We start from the raw sequence: 15,725 nt of genomic DNA, 5'->3' as shown, positions 1-15,725 counted from the left end.
CCAAACAGCAACAAAACCCTCTCACGGTGGTCTACTCCCTTTCACGACAAAACTTCTCAGAACTGTCACAGTCATTGTTCCCCACTTATTCCCCTTTATTCTCTGCCCATCCCGCTCAGTGAGGTTTCATCCTCTTTCCCCTGAGATGACTCAGTCTTGACAAAGCAAAAACAAACTCTGTGCTTGTCTTACTGGATCGGTATGTGTCAGGTTTGGTCACTTCGTCAGAGAAAAAAATGGTTTTTAAAAGAAACAGAAGGTGTAATAGATACCTGGTAAGTTGTCACAAAGTTGGCGTACGTTCCAGCAAAAATGTGGTTGACTTGAACATCCGCAAGGTCTATAAGAAAGTCATAAATCCATGAGTATTGTTTTTAGAAGTAAAAAATAAATCTTTTGTTGTAAACCTAAAACTGCTCTAAAAAATAGTCTTTAAAAAAAATCTAATGTATTACCAAGCTAAATTTACTTATTTATTGGCTTCTAAATGGATTTTGACTACAAACAGTATAAAACAATCATTTTGATCAGATTACATGTTGTATATTCACTTAGCTTAAAATTTAACTTTTCATGTACTTGCATAATGAAACCAGGCTGATGTGCTTCAGTAGAGGTTTGATTGAATATATAAAAGTGGGGATCCCCTGGTGGCACAGGGGTTAAGAATATGCCTGCCAACGCAGGGGACATGGGTTCGAGCCCTGGTACAGGAAGATACCACACGCCGTGGAGCAAATAAGCCCATGCGCCACAACTACTGAGCCTGCGTTCTAGAGCCCACGAGCCACAACTACTGAGCCCACGTGCCACAACTACTGAAGCCTGCACACCTAGAGCCCGTGCTCCACAACAAGAGAAGCCACTGCAACGCGAAGCCCGTGCACCGCAAAGAAGAGTAGCCCCCGCTCGCTGCAACTAGAGAAAACCCACGCACAGCAATGAGGACCCAACGCAGCCAAAAATAAAAATAAATTTGTATCAAAAAAAAATATATATATATATAAAAGTATACTGTTCCGAAGCTTAAGTAACTGATTTGGGTTCTTTTGTATTACCTTAATCTTTAGAAAAGATCACCAAATACTCCAGGAAGCACTGCATAAGAAAAAGAATGCATATTGTACAAATCAAAGATAACAGTACTAGAAGAACCACAGTTCTATGCACCCCTTTGAAAGGAAACTGAATAATATTTCTCCTCCAGCGGCATCATTTAACACAAAATCACAAATTCGTGAGACCACTCATACCATCAACAGAAATCAGGCAGCTAATGTCAAAGTTCTCTGCCAGAGCCCCCGGATGAGGTGAGCTGCTTGTGCAACTTGGTCCACAACCAAAAGACACCACCTGACTAGTGGTACAGACATACACAAGGGTGTGAGAACCGTGGAAGAGAGAATATATTAAAATAAAGACATATTATAATGTGTCACATTTTTGGAGAAAGATGATGTCTCAACACAAAATAACAGATTTATCTTATACTAAGTACCCAGATCCCATATCACAATGTCAGAGTTAGAGGGTGACAAATCATGTGGCTAAACAAATGGTAGGTGAATACTGACTTATTACTAAACTTAAAGGCAGAATATTGTTGATGGTTTCTATCATTTGTGTTTTAAATGTAAGCTCTTTTTGTCTTTCGCTTTTCATGAATTGGATAGATTATATGCAAAGTGTCCTCATAGGGAGGGATAAATTGGGAGATTGGGATTGACATATACACACTACTATACATAAAATAGATAACTAATAAGGACCTGCTGTATAGCACAGGGAACTCTACTCAATACTCTGTAATGACCTATATGGGAAAAGAATCTGAAAAAGAGTGGATATATGTATATGTATAACAGATTCACTTTGCTGTACAGCAGAAACTAACACAACACTGTAAATCAACTATACTCTAATAAAAATTAAAAAAGAAACAAAGTGTCCACATAATTAGGTTATGCAAAACTCTGAATACATATGCAAATATATATCATCTTCTACTTGCATGAGGTTAACTTTGTCTCATGAACTCAAATAGGCAAGCACCACTATTTTTGTTATAGACCAACTCCACCACCCCCCTCGTAAGGTGGTCTATGCACAGTAGATTTCCAATAAATTCTTACGAAACAAATGAAATGTCTAGGATAAAGAAGAAAAAAATAGAAATATTAAACTGTATTTGAAAGAAGTAAATTTTCAGAAAGGAGAATGATCTATAAAAAGAGTAATCACATATTTTAGGGTCTTAAGGTTTAATAACATTCCACATGAGCCATTTCTAAGCAATAAAATACAACACTTTCTACTCATGCTTAAAAAAGAAAACCTATTACCTTCCACAATCTGCGAAACTAGGCCCTCAGTTCTTTCCAAGTTGCGGACCCCTCTTCTCAGCAGTGGGGCTGTGTCCCAGCTGTCCACAGCTATTGTCTCCAAATGTGAATACTTTCCCATCCTGTTTGAAAAACGAGGGATCAGGCTAATTTCAGGCTAAAAAAAAGTAATTAAAAACTAAAAGAAAAAAAAAAAAAAACTAAAAGATTTAAGTATCCTAAGAGAGTTCTATGAGAGCACCATGGTAAATATAAGCCCTATATAAAGAGGAAGAGTCCTGTATTTATTATTTCTAACAGTGAATGAAGAATTAGCACATTAAACTTGAAAAATCATTGGCATTCCCTTCAGAACTAGGCACTTATAGGTGTTTGTGGAATAAACTGATGGACAAATTAACTGGTTCAAGAGTAACACTAACATTTAAGCATAGGGTTGCTTTATTTATTTGATCATTTCTCTGAAAATAAATCTCTTTTCAAAAGATGATTCTAGATTAAAACAACTCTAGCTCCCTCTTGCCAACTATGAAGAATATAATTCAAACATGCTTTTAAAACAAACAAAATATAAATTATTTTAGATACTTAGTTTTTAAATAAACATTTCAACCACACAAGTAGTCTTCAAGTCTATTCATTACATCTATGGAGAGAATCCATCCCGTTGGAATGTATTGTATGGCCAGTACAAGAAGGGGCGGGGGGGACATTCAGGAAGCTGACTCAATTGTGCCAAGTAAGAAATGGAACAAAGAATGTTCTAGTCTGTAGTATGGGCCATTGAAACCTATAAAAATTACTTTGTTGCTTGTATAATATTTTTCATGTGTAGAGCTACATTATGAATGAATAACTGCTAAAAGGATTAGCTCCTATATTAACCTAATTTTAAAATATCTAAAAATATTTCCTAAAGCTGAAATTAGCTTTTGTTATAGGATCTTAAAAATTCCATGGTTTATATTTGGCTAAGTTCTCCTCTTTAGACATTTGTACATTGAATGGATATCTTCAGATGTTGATACAAATATTGCTTTCCACAATAATCAGTACATGTACCTTGTGGTAACATTTCTCTGGGATTTAAAAAAACAGCAAGATGCGAATTCCCTGGCGGTCCAGTAGTTGAGACTCAGCGCTTTCACTGCCAGGGGCCCGGGTTCGATCCCTGGTTGGGGAACTAAGATCCTGCAATTCACACGGTGTGGCCAAAAAAAAAAAGAAAAAAAATAGCAAGACATTTTGGATTACCTTGGTAAGCACTGCAGTGTGCTCATAACCACAGCTGACATAAATCACACCTAGAGTCTTCAGTACACCAACTGATTGAGGCTTGTAGCTCTGAACTGTTGAAAGAAAGCAGAATCTCTAGAGTATAAGAAATACTCATATTTCCTGGGTTTTATATATTTTAATATTTTTGTCATGTTATAATTCATCAACATAATTTAAAAAGTGAAAAATCAGAAGTATTATAAAACAGAGGGAAAGCCCTGTGTTGGAAAAGAAAAGCAGTACTTTAGCATTTATTTCTGGAAAATATTTAATTTTCTGGAATGACTAAGGCTATTGGCCAAGAAAGCTAAGCTTAAAAACCCCCATTCCCAATAATACTTCCATTATGTTGTATTCATTTCTGTTACATAACAGGTGTTCTGCAAATATGCAATAATAATTGAGAAGATAAGATGGCCTACTTCATGTTGACAAAGTTAAATGAAATGAGATGTAGGAGCTCAGCACGGTACTGGTATGTAACAAGAACTAAATATACGTGAGTCATGTGTAAAGAACTGAACAGAGGGGCTCATGGGGAAGAAGTCACAGCGAGTTTTGTTGAAAGGTTGCCAGAGGAACTGGTTGTTTCCCCTACTGCTAGCAATCTTCTAAACAAGTGGTTCCCGAACCTTGCTGCACATTGGGATCACCTGTGGCGTCTTTGGTAATGACTGATGCCTGGCTTCCAACCCCAGACATTCTGATTTAATTGGTCTGGGGTCCAACCTGGGCATTCAGATTTTTAAATGTTCTTAGAGTAGACAGACTAATGGCCTTCCAAAGATGGCCATGTTCTTTTCCCAGAGCCTGTGAATATGTTAAATTACATGGCAAAGGGAAGTTAAGGAAGCAGATGGATTTAAGAAGGTTGTTAATCAGTTGACTTTAAAATAGGGAGGTTAGCCTGGATTATCCAGGTGGGCCCAATGTAATCACAAGGGTACTTTTACCGAGGAAGAGGGAGGCAGAAGAGTGAATGTCAGAGTAATGTGACTTGAAGAAGACTGAACCAGCTATTGCTGGCTTTGAGGAAGAAAGTGGGTTATGAGTCAAGAGTGTAGGTGCCTCTAGAAGCTGGAAAAGGGAAGAAAAATGCTCTGGTCCCCTCCAGCCTCCAGAAATTAATGTAGCCCTGCTAACACTTTGATTTTAACCCAGTGAGACCTGCATCAGACTTCTGACCACCAGAACCATGAGTTAATAAATTTATGTTGTTTTAAGCCACTAGGTTTGTGGTGATTTGTTACAGCAGGAATCAAAAGTTAATATAGCTCCCTAGGTGATTCTAATGTGCCACAAAGTTTGGGACCACTGTTCTAACCTTTCAGTGTGCCCTTTGCAGAACTGGTTTTCCAACCAGAAAGAAAGAAGGACTTACTACAAGACTACCTTGTTACCTGGGACTTTATTCCCTCCGAGGGCCAGCTTCCCTGCATTGTTGCTTCCCCAGCCAAATGAAGTCCCAGAGAGAGACAGGGCGAAGCTGTGGGCCCCTCCTGCAGTCACCTGTGCCAGCGGGATCCCCTCCAGGGACCTCACCCTCTGTGGGCTGGCTTGAGAGGGGAACTTCTTCCCCAGGCCCAGCTGCCCATGGCTGTTCTTTCCCCATGAAAACACTTGGCCATCTACAAAAATAAAGAGGAGAAATTCAGAACTGCAAACACAATGGAATACCAAATTCAAGGAGCAACTGCCGTCCTAATTCTAAAAATCTTTAAAGAATAAAAACAAGAGTAAAGGAGGTTAAAAGTACTCTCACTAAAGGCAAAGGGGATGGTCAAGGTCACCTTTAAAAGTCCCTTCCAACAATATCCACTCTTCTTCTCCCTCCCAGTTAAGGGTAACCATGATCTTTCAGCTGCTCAGGCCAAAAACCTTGAAGCCATCCTCGACTCCTCTCTTTCTTCTACACACTTCAACCCACAAATACTAAAGCCTCTATCTTCAAAATCTATCCAGGATCCAACCACTTCTCACCACTCCACTGTTAGCCCCTTAGCCACCAAGTCACCATCACTTCTCCCCTGGGAAATGACAACAGCACCTCACTGGGCTCCCACATTGCATCTCTGCCCCCAGCAGTTTCTTCTCTAAAGAGCGGTCAGAGTGCTCTTTTAAAAATATAAGTCAGATGGAGAGGATAGAACCAAGATGGCAGAGTAGAAGGACGGGCTCTCACTCCCTCTTGTGAGAGCACCAGAATCACAACTAACTGCTGAACAATCATCGACAGGAAGACACTGGAACTCACCAAAAAAGATACCCCACATCCGAAGACAAAGGAGAAGCCACAATGAGACGGTAGGAGGGGCGCTATCACAATAAAATCAAATCCCGTAACTGCTGGGTAGGTGACTCACAGACTGGCGAACACTTATACCACAGAAGTCCACCCACTGGAGTGAAGGTTCTGAGCCCCACGTCAGGCTTCCCAACCTGGGGGTCTGGCAATGCGAGGAGGAATTCCTAGAAAATCAGACTTTGAAGGCTAGTGGGATTTGATTGCAGGGCTTCAGCAGGACTGGGGGAAACAGAGACTCCACTCTTGGAGGGCATACACAAAGTAGTGTGCGCATTGGGACCCAGGGGAAGGAGCAGTGACCCCAGGGGAGACTGAACGAGACCTACCTGCTAGTGTTGGAGGGTCTCCTGCAGAGGCGGGGGTGGTTGTGGCTCACCGTGGGGACAAGGACACTGGCAGCAGAAGTTCTGGGAAGTACTCCTTGGCTGAGCCCTCCCAGAGTCCGCCATTAGCCCCACCAAAGAGCCGGGTAGGCTCCAGTGTTGGGTTGCCTCAGGCCAAACAACCAACAGGGAGGGAACCCAGCCCCACCCATCAGCAGTCAAGCGGATTAAAGTTTTACAGAGCTCTGCCCACCAGAGCAACAGCCAGCTCTACCCACCACCAGTCCCTCCCACCAGGAAGCTTGCACAAGCCTCTTAGATAGCCTCACCCACCAGAGGGCGGACAGCAGAAGCAAGAAGATCTATAATCCTGCAGGCTGTGGAACAAAAACCACATTCACAGAAAGATAGACAAGATGAAAAGGCAGAAGGTTATGTACCAGATGAGGGAACAAGATAAAACCCCAGAAAAACAACTCAATGAAGTGGAGATAGGAAACCTTCCAGAAAAAGAATTCAGAATAATGATAGTGAAGATGATCCAGGACCTCAGAAAAAGAATGGAGGCAAAGATCGAGAAGATGCAAGGAAGGTTTGACAAAGACCTAGAAGAATTAAAAAACAAACAAACAGAGATGAACAATACAATAACTGAAATGAAAACTACACTAGAAGGAATCGATAGCAGAATAACTGAGGCAGAAGAACGGATAAGGGACCTGGAAGACAGAATGGTGGAATTCACTGCCGCGGAACAGACTAAAGAAAAAAGAATGAAAAGAAATGGAGACAGCCTAAGAGACCTCTGGGACAACACTAAACACAACAACATTCGCATCATAGGGGTCCCAGAAGAAGAGAGAAAGGACCCAAGAAAATATTTGAAGAGATTATAGTCAAAAACTTCCCTAACATGGGAAAGGAAATAGCCACCCAAGTCCAGGAAGCGCAGCGAGTCCCATACAGGATAAACCCAAGGAGAAACACGCCAAGACACATAGTAATCAAATTGGCAAAAACTAAAGACAAAGAAAAATTACTGAAAGCAGCAAGGGAAAAACAACAAATAACATACAAGGGAACTCCCATAAGGTTAACAGCTGATTTCTCAGCAGAAACTCTACAAGCCAGAAGGGAGTGGTATGACATATTTAAAGTGATGAAAGGGAAGAACCTACAACCAAGATTACTCTACCCAGCAAGGATCTCATTCAGATTCGATGCAGAGATCAAAAGCTTTACAGACAAGCAAAAGCTAAGAGAATTCAGCACCACCAAACCAGCTCTACAACAAATGCTAAAGGAACTTCTCTAAGTGGGAAACACAAGAGAAGAAAGGACCTACAAAAACAAACCCAAAACAATTAAGAAAATGGTACTAGGAACATACATATCGATAATTATCCTAAATATGAATGGATTAAATGCTCCAACCAAAAGACACAGGCTTGCTGAATGGATACAAAAACAAGACCCATATATATGCTGTCTACAAGAGACCCACTTCAGACCTAGGGACACATACAGACTGAAAGTGAGGGGATGGAAAAAGATATTCCATGCAAATGGAAATCAAAAGAAAGCTGGAGTAGCAATACTCATATCAGATTATTAGACTTTAAAATAAAGAATGTTACAAGAGACAAGGAAGTACACTACATAATGATCAAAAGATCAATCCAAGAAGAAGATGTAACAATTATAAATATATATGCACTCAACATAGGAGCACCTCAATACATAAGGCAACTGCTAACAGCTATAAAAGAGGAAACCGACAGTAACACAATAATAGTGGGGGACTTTAACACCTCACTTATGCCAATGGGCAGATCACCCAAAATGAAAATAAATAAGGAAACAAAAGCTTGAAATGACACAATAGACCAGACAGATTTAATTGATATTTATAGGACATTCCACCCAAAAACAGCAGATTACACTTTCTTCTCAAGTGCGCACGGAACTTTCGCCAGGACAGATCACGACTTGGGTCACAAATCAAGCCTCAGTAAATTTAAGAAAATTGAAATCATATCAAGCGTCTTTTCTGACCACAACACTATGAGACTAGAAATGAATTACAGGGAAAAAAATGTAAAAAACACAAACACGTGGCGGCTAAACAATACGTTACTAAATAACCAAGAGATCACTGAAGAAACCAAGGAAATCAAAAAATACCTAGAGACAAATGACAATGAAAACACGACAATCCAAAACCTATGGGATGCAGCAAAAGCAGTTCTAAGAGGGAAGTTTATAGCTATACAAGCCTACCTCAAGAAACAAGAAAAATCTCAAACAATCTAACCTTACACATAAAGGAACTAGAGAGAGAAGAACAAACAAAACCCAAAGTTAGCAGAAGGAAAGAAATCATAAAGATCAGAGCAGAAATAAATGAAATAGAAACAATGAAAACAATAGCAAAGATCAATAAAACTAAAAGCTGGTTCTTTGAGAAGAAGATAAACAAAATTGATAAACCATCAGCCAGACTCATCAGGAAAAAGAGGGAGAGGACTCAAATCAATAAAATTAGAAATGAAAAAGGAGAAGTTACAACAGACACTGCTGAAATACAAAGCATCCTAAGAGACTACTACAAGCAACTCTATGCCAATAAAATGGACAACCTGGAAGAAATGGACAAATTCTTAGAAAGGTATAACCTTCCAAGATTGAATCAGGAAGAAATAGAAAATATGAACAGACCAATCACAAGTAATGAAATTGAAACTGTGATTAAAAATCTTCCAACAAACAAAAGTCCAGGACCAGATGGCTTCACAGGTGAATTCTATCAAACCTTTAGAGAAGAGCTAACTAACACCCATCCTTCTCAAACTCTTCCAAAAAATTGAAGAGGAAGGAACACTCCCAAACTCATTCTGTGAGGCCAACATCACCCTGATACCAAAATCAGACAAAGATACGACAAAAAAAGAAAATTACAGATCAATATCATTGATGAATATAGATGCAAAAATCCTCAACAAAATACTAGCAAACAGAATCCAACAACACATTAAAAGGATCATACACCACGATCAAGTGGGATTTATCCCAGGGATGGAAGTATTCTACAGTATATGCAAATCAGTCAATGTGATACACCATATTAACAAATTTAAGAAGAAAAGCCATATGATCATCTCAAATAGATGCAGAAAAAGCTTTTGACAAAATTCAACACCCATTTATGATAAAAACTCTCCAGAAAGTGGCCATAGAGGGAACCTACCTCAACATAATAAAGGCCATGTATGACAAACCCACAGCAAACATCATTCTCAATGGTGAAAAGCTGAAAGTATTTCCTCTAAGTTCAGGAACAAGACAAGGATGTCCATCCTTGCCACTATTATTCAACATAGTTTTGGAAGTCCTAGCCATGACAATCAGAGAAGAAAAAGAAATAAAAGGAATCCAAATTGAAAAAGAAGAATTAAAACTGTCACTGTTTTCAGATGACATGATACTATACATAGAGAATCCTAAAGATGCCACCAGAAAACTACTAGAGCTAATCAATGAATTTGGTAAAGTTGCAGGATACAAAATTAATGCACAGAAATCTCTTGCATTCCTATACACTAATGATGAGAAATCTGAAAGAGAAATTAAGGAAACACTCCCATTTACTATTGCAATAAAAAGAATAAAATACCTAGGAATAAACCTACCCAAGGAGGTAAAAGACCTGTATGCAGGAAACTATAGGACACTGAAAAAAGAAATCAAAGATGATACAAACAGATGGAGAGAAAAACCATGTTCTCGGATTGGAAGAATCAGTACTGTGAAAATGACTCTACTACCCAAAGCAATCTACAGATTTAATGCAATCCCTATCAAATTACCAATGGCATTTTTTACGGAACTAGAACAAAAAAATCTTAAAATTTGTATGGAGACACGAAAGACCCCGAATAGCCAAAGCAGTCTTGAGGGAAAAAAATGGAGCTGGAGGAATCAGACTCCCTGACTTCAGCCTGTACCAGAAAGCTACAGTAATCAAGACAATATGGTACTGGCACAAAAACAGAAATATAGATCAATGGAACAAAATAGAAAGCCAAGAGACAAACCCACCCACCTATGGTCAACTAATCTATGACAAAGGAGGCAAGGATATACAATGGAGACAAGACAGTCTCTTCAATAAGCGGTGCTGGGAAAACTGGACAGCTACATGTAAAAGAATGAAATTAGAACACTGCCTAACACAATACACAAAAATAAACTCAAAATGGATTAGAGACCTAAATGTACGACCGGACACTATAAAACTCTTAAGAGGAAAACACAGGAAGAATACTCTTTGACATAAATCACCACAAGATCTTTTTTGATCCACCTCGTAGAGTAATGGAAATAAAAACAAAAATAAACAAATGGGACCTAATGAAACTTCAAAGCTTTTGCACAGCAAAGGAAACCATAAACAAGACGAAAAGACGACCCTCAGAATGGGAGAAAATATTTGCAAACAAATCAACGGACAAAGGATTAATCTCCAAAATGTATAAACAGCTCATGCAGCTCAATATTAAAAAAACAAACAACCCAATCCAAAAATGGGCAGAAGATCTAAATAGACCTTTCTCCAAAGAAGACATACAGAGGGCCAAGAAGCACATGAAAAGGTGCTCAACATCACTAATTATTAGAGAAATGCAAATCAAAACTACAATGAGGTATCACCTCACACCAGTTAGAATGGGCATCATCAGAAAATCTACAAACAACAAATGCTGGAGAGGGTGTGGAGAAAAGGGAACCCTCTTGCACTGTTGGTGGGAATGTAAATTGATACAGCCACTATGGAGAACAGTATGGAGGTTCCTTAAAATACTAAAAGGAGAATTACCATATGATCCAGTAATCCCACTACTGGGCATATACCCAGAGGAAACCATAACTCAAAAAGACACATGCACCCCAATGTTCATTGCAGCAGTATTTACAATAGCCAGGTCACGGAAGCAACCTAAATGCCCATCGACAGATGAATGGATAAAGAATATGTGGTACGTATATACAATGGAATATTACTCAGCCATAAAAAGGAACAAAATTGGGTCATTTGTTGAGATGTGGATGGATCTAGAGACTGTCATACAGAGTGAAGTAAGTCAGAAAGAGAAAAACAAATATCATATATTAACGCATATATGTGGAACCTAGAAAAATGGTACAGATGAACTGGTTTGCAGGGCAGAAATAGAGACACAGATGTAGAGAACAGACATATGGACACCAAGGGGGGAAAGCGGCGTGGTGGTGGGTGTGGTGGTGTGATGAATTGGGAGATTGGGATTGACATGTAGACACTAGTATGTATAAAATTGATGACTAATAAGAACCTGCTGTATAAGAAAAGAATTGAGAGATATTAAAAAAAAAAAAAAAAAAGAATGCAAAGAAGCTTTAGGAAAAGCTTTACCAGTTTGGTCGGTCCACATTTTCCTTTTTATGTTTGCAAAAGACTGATGCATGATAAAAATATATGATCAATTAAATCTAAAAAAAAAAACAAAAAAACCCCACAAATAAATAAATAAATAATAAAAATATAAATATAAGTCAGATGGAACCCTTCAGGAGCTTGCTCTCTCACTCAATAGAAGGCCAATTCTTACCACAGCTCATAAGCCCCATGTCACCAGGACTCCCAAGACCACGTCTCAGGCCTCATCTCTCCTGGCTCCCTCATCCCCCTCTCCAGACCCCCTGCTGCTCCTGAGCGCTCCGCTGGGCATGGCCTTGCATCTGGATCATGCTCTGGACCATGACCTTATTAGCATCATGTCTCTCCCTTCCTTTCGGTCTTTGTTCACATCTCACCTTATAAAGATAGCTTCCCTGACCTCCTTTATAAAATAGAAAGACCCCTTCCCTCCGTCCACCTCCTCACTTTCTGTCTCCTTGCCTCGCCTCACTTCTCTTCACGCCCTTATCCCTGTTACACCACACAACTATTTGTGTGTTTAAGACTCACTTACCCTACATCTCCCCAGAATATAAGCTTCATGAAAGCGGGGTCTTAGGTTTGTTAACTGCTGTATCCGCTTTGCTGGAGACACTGTAGGCAAATAAATACTTGTGGAATGACTTGGCGGGGGGGTGGGGGGGGGAAACAACAACATTTTATGTTGAATTTGACCAGAGATGGAAAATTTACAAGAAGTCAAAAATCAAGTTCTTCTGACGCTACTCAGAGAAATGCCAACACATGTCAGATTTCTGTAAGTTACGACATCTAAGTTTTCTTTTTAACTTTAAATGCATTAAAAGTTAAATGCACCCCAGTGCGTTAAACTCAACAGGTATCATTCTTTTTTTTTTTAACATCTTTATTGGAGTATAATTACTTTACAATGGTGTGTTAGTTTCTGCTTTATAAAAAAGCGAATCTATACATATATACTCTCCTCCCTCTTGCATCTCCCTCCCTCCCATCCTCTCTATCCCACCCCTCCAGGTGGTCGCAAAGCACTGAGCTGGTCTCCCTGTGCTATGCGGCTGCTTCCCACTAGCTATCTATTTTACACTTGGTAGTGTATATATGTCCATGCCACTCTCTCACTTCGTCCCAGCTTACCCTTCCCCCTCCCCCGTCCTCAAGTCCATTCTCTACATCTGCGTCTTTATTCCTGTCCTGCCCCTAGGTTCTTCAGAACCTTTTTTTTTTTTTTTTTCAGATTCCATATATATATGTGTGTTAACATACGGTATTTGTTTTTCTCTTTCTGACTTACTTCACTCTGTATGACAGACTCGAGGTACAGGTATCATTCTTATTCAAAAGATTACTTCCTGATGACACGCGGGAGATCCAAGACGACTTTTTTTACCTTCTGATAGGTCCAGGGAGTGGTAGCATCCACAGGAAACTTGTATAATTTTTATACGAGTCAGAGTTTCTATCTTCCTATAATAAAAATGATACAAAATCTATTAATCCTTCTTCAGATTGGGTCACCAAGTGGACTACAGATATTTTAAGTTATTTTCTTGTATTTCTGTACTATTGGGTTGGCTAAAAAGTTTGTTCGGGGTTTTCCATAACATCTTATGGAAAACCCCGAACAAACTTTTTATTCCAAAGCCTTCAAGCTATTTTAACATGTCATCAACATGTACAAAGGTGCAGGGCAGAATCCAAAACGATATATAATTCAAAAGTGAATTGGGCTTTTGAATTATTGGGCTTTTAACACATTGTATAATGTACTAAGTTTTATGCTATACTTACCAGCCTAAAAGAAAAATAAATTTCTTCACACACATATAGTCCAGGGCTTTAGAATTTATAGAGTACTGTCACCTACAACACCTATCTCACCCTGTGAGATAAAGATACCACTAGGATGATTCCTATTAAATTGCCATTTTTCTGGATCAAAAACATACCTATGAGCAATTTCATACGGTTCAACCTAGGAAAACTCAGAGAGGTGAACTGCTATCAGTTGTAGAGCAGACTCAAACCTTGGGCTTTTCATTCCAAGTTCGGTGCTCATTCCCCCAAGCCACAGCAATCTCTTACACAATTTAATGAGCAGAGAAAGTAACAAAAGGTAACTTCCTAGCATTAAAAAACATGCTTTTGAAAATTTCCAATGCACGTAATTCATGAACACACAGTTCAGACTGCTTGTCATATCCTTTGGCCTAGGAAGCTGTGTGTGAGGATGTGATTTTTTTCCCCGATTTTACTAAGTAAAATATTAGGATCCAGTGGCTTATGACAAGCCAAAGGTTATGCTGGGAGGAAAACCTTTCCTCTTCCAACTTGTGTCCCATGATTGGGGACCTGCAAATTAACTGAGTATATACAGATTAACAGGAAAAAAGGCAAAGTTTATCTACATGTACAGACAGGAGCTCCCAGTAATGGAAAATTTGTACAATAGCCTGAGTAGAGGTGTACATATATTAACTTAGCAAAAGGGATTTATTTAGGGCTTCAGTGGGAGAGGATGGAAGGTTCAATTGGGTTTTTTGATGCTGATTGGGCGGTTTGTCTTTACAACGGCTGAATTCATAGGAAACTCCCTCAAAGGAGGGTTAATGGCAGCTGTATTTTCAGGAGACCCTGTTTTAGTCAGGTAAGATGTCTCTCTGTGAATTTTCTGTAGCTCAAATATTTTCGCTTTAAAATAATCTTTACACCAACTCTGGAGGTCCAAGTGGGTCCCACAGTTATTTCCAGTACCTAAGATTAAGATCACAAGGTCACAGGTTCTCACTTCATGCTGCCCTGCTCTTTCACAGACTCTAATTAAATAATAACTGGTGTTATACCTTGTTTTCCCGCCTCCTTCCCTCACTACACTGTAACCCGTGAGGTTAGGGACCGTGTTTGTTACAGTCATCTTTGGACCCTGGCATCTTGCATGGTGCCTGGCACATGAAACTCAAAAATACTGAATGAATAAATGAATGGATTAAAATACGTACTTAGGCGCAAAATTTATTTCCTTAAATTCTCCAGTTCCCAGCTGTCCTTCAGAACCAGATCCCCACGTGAAGACCCTTCCTTTGTGACAGCCGGCCAGGGAGTGCTGCTTTCCACAGCTCACCGGACCAACATGTAGAGTTTCCAATGCCGGAATTCGTTCTTTAGGAACAAAAACAAAACCATACCTCCCACAAGATTGTTAATTTAATACCAAGTTTAAGAAAGTACTTTTCTTGAAAAGGAAGGGTCTCTGGGATTTCCCATCTCTTCCAGTGACTTTTAAATCAAGGCCTAAAGTCCACCTTAAAGGTGTGAAGGAAATAGGCTCAATGTGTGGCACTGTCCTTATGGGAATATGGCTGCTATTTAAAAGGGTGGGCATGTGGAGGAGGGGAACCTGTAAGGACTTGTTGCTTGCCCTAACATTTCTCTATGACGGTGGAGTCAAAACCCAGCCAGATAAAGGAGAGAAGATGGGATCACCCCTCCTTCATTCCTCTGACTTTCCAGCCCTGAAGAGTGAGAATAGTGAATCTTTTGCTAAGGGCAGGGAGCCTGTCTGAGTGTGAGAGGCAGTTGCCAGAGGCACTCACAGTGAAGAGTGCAGTAACATGCCTCCCAATGGGCCAGATGTGCCCACAAATGAAAACCTGAGCACATTTCCCTACAAGACAATCTAAACTGTTCTCCCAAAGCGTTTGTCTCTGAATTATTAGAGGTTTGAAGTTAAGCACATCATTACCGGTAAAGTTTTTGTTAACACTTAAGTTTTCTTTTTCTTTTTTAATCTTGTGATCTTATCCTTTTCAATGATTTACTTTTCAAACTATGCAACAATAAAAAAAATTCCCAAAGATTCATACACTCATGGAGGTGGAAACTGGTACCTTCTTCCTGGAGAAGAATTTGGCTTTAAGTATCACGCTGTCCCTAATTTCCACCTGAAGGGGGTCAGAATATGCCACCCCAAAATATGCCACTTTGGCATAAGGATGACTTTGAGC

General features: G+C 39.6%; 1 protein-coding gene across 1 annotated transcript in view; it reads right to left on the bottom strand.

The window, feature by feature from the left end:
- The window catches only part of HERC6 (HECT and RLD domain containing E3 ubiquitin protein ligase family member 6), a 55,619-nt gene that overhangs the window by 37,879 nt on the left and 2,015 nt on the right, over window positions 1-15,725 (bottom strand). Inside the window, 8 exon segments of the mRNA XM_068543646.1 lie at window positions 273-340; window positions 1,254-1,391; window positions 2,340-2,380; window positions 2,382-2,464; window positions 3,597-3,691; window positions 5,021-5,248; window positions 13,112-13,188; window positions 14,721-14,880. Coding sequence (XP_068399747.1) covers window positions 273-340; window positions 1,254-1,391; window positions 2,340-2,380; window positions 2,382-2,464; window positions 3,597-3,691; window positions 5,021-5,248; window positions 13,112-13,188; window positions 14,721-14,880 — 890 coding nt within the window.

Source organism: Eschrichtius robustus, chromosome 4, assembly GCF_028021215.1.
Source record: "Eschrichtius robustus isolate mEscRob2 chromosome 4, mEscRob2.pri, whole genome shotgun sequence".
In the NCBI taxonomy this organism is placed as follows: domain Eukaryota; kingdom Metazoa; phylum Chordata; class Mammalia; order Artiodactyla; family Eschrichtiidae; genus Eschrichtius; species Eschrichtius robustus.
Note: the sequence above shows the minus strand (reverse complement) of the source record. Positions and strands in the feature narration are given on the sequence as shown.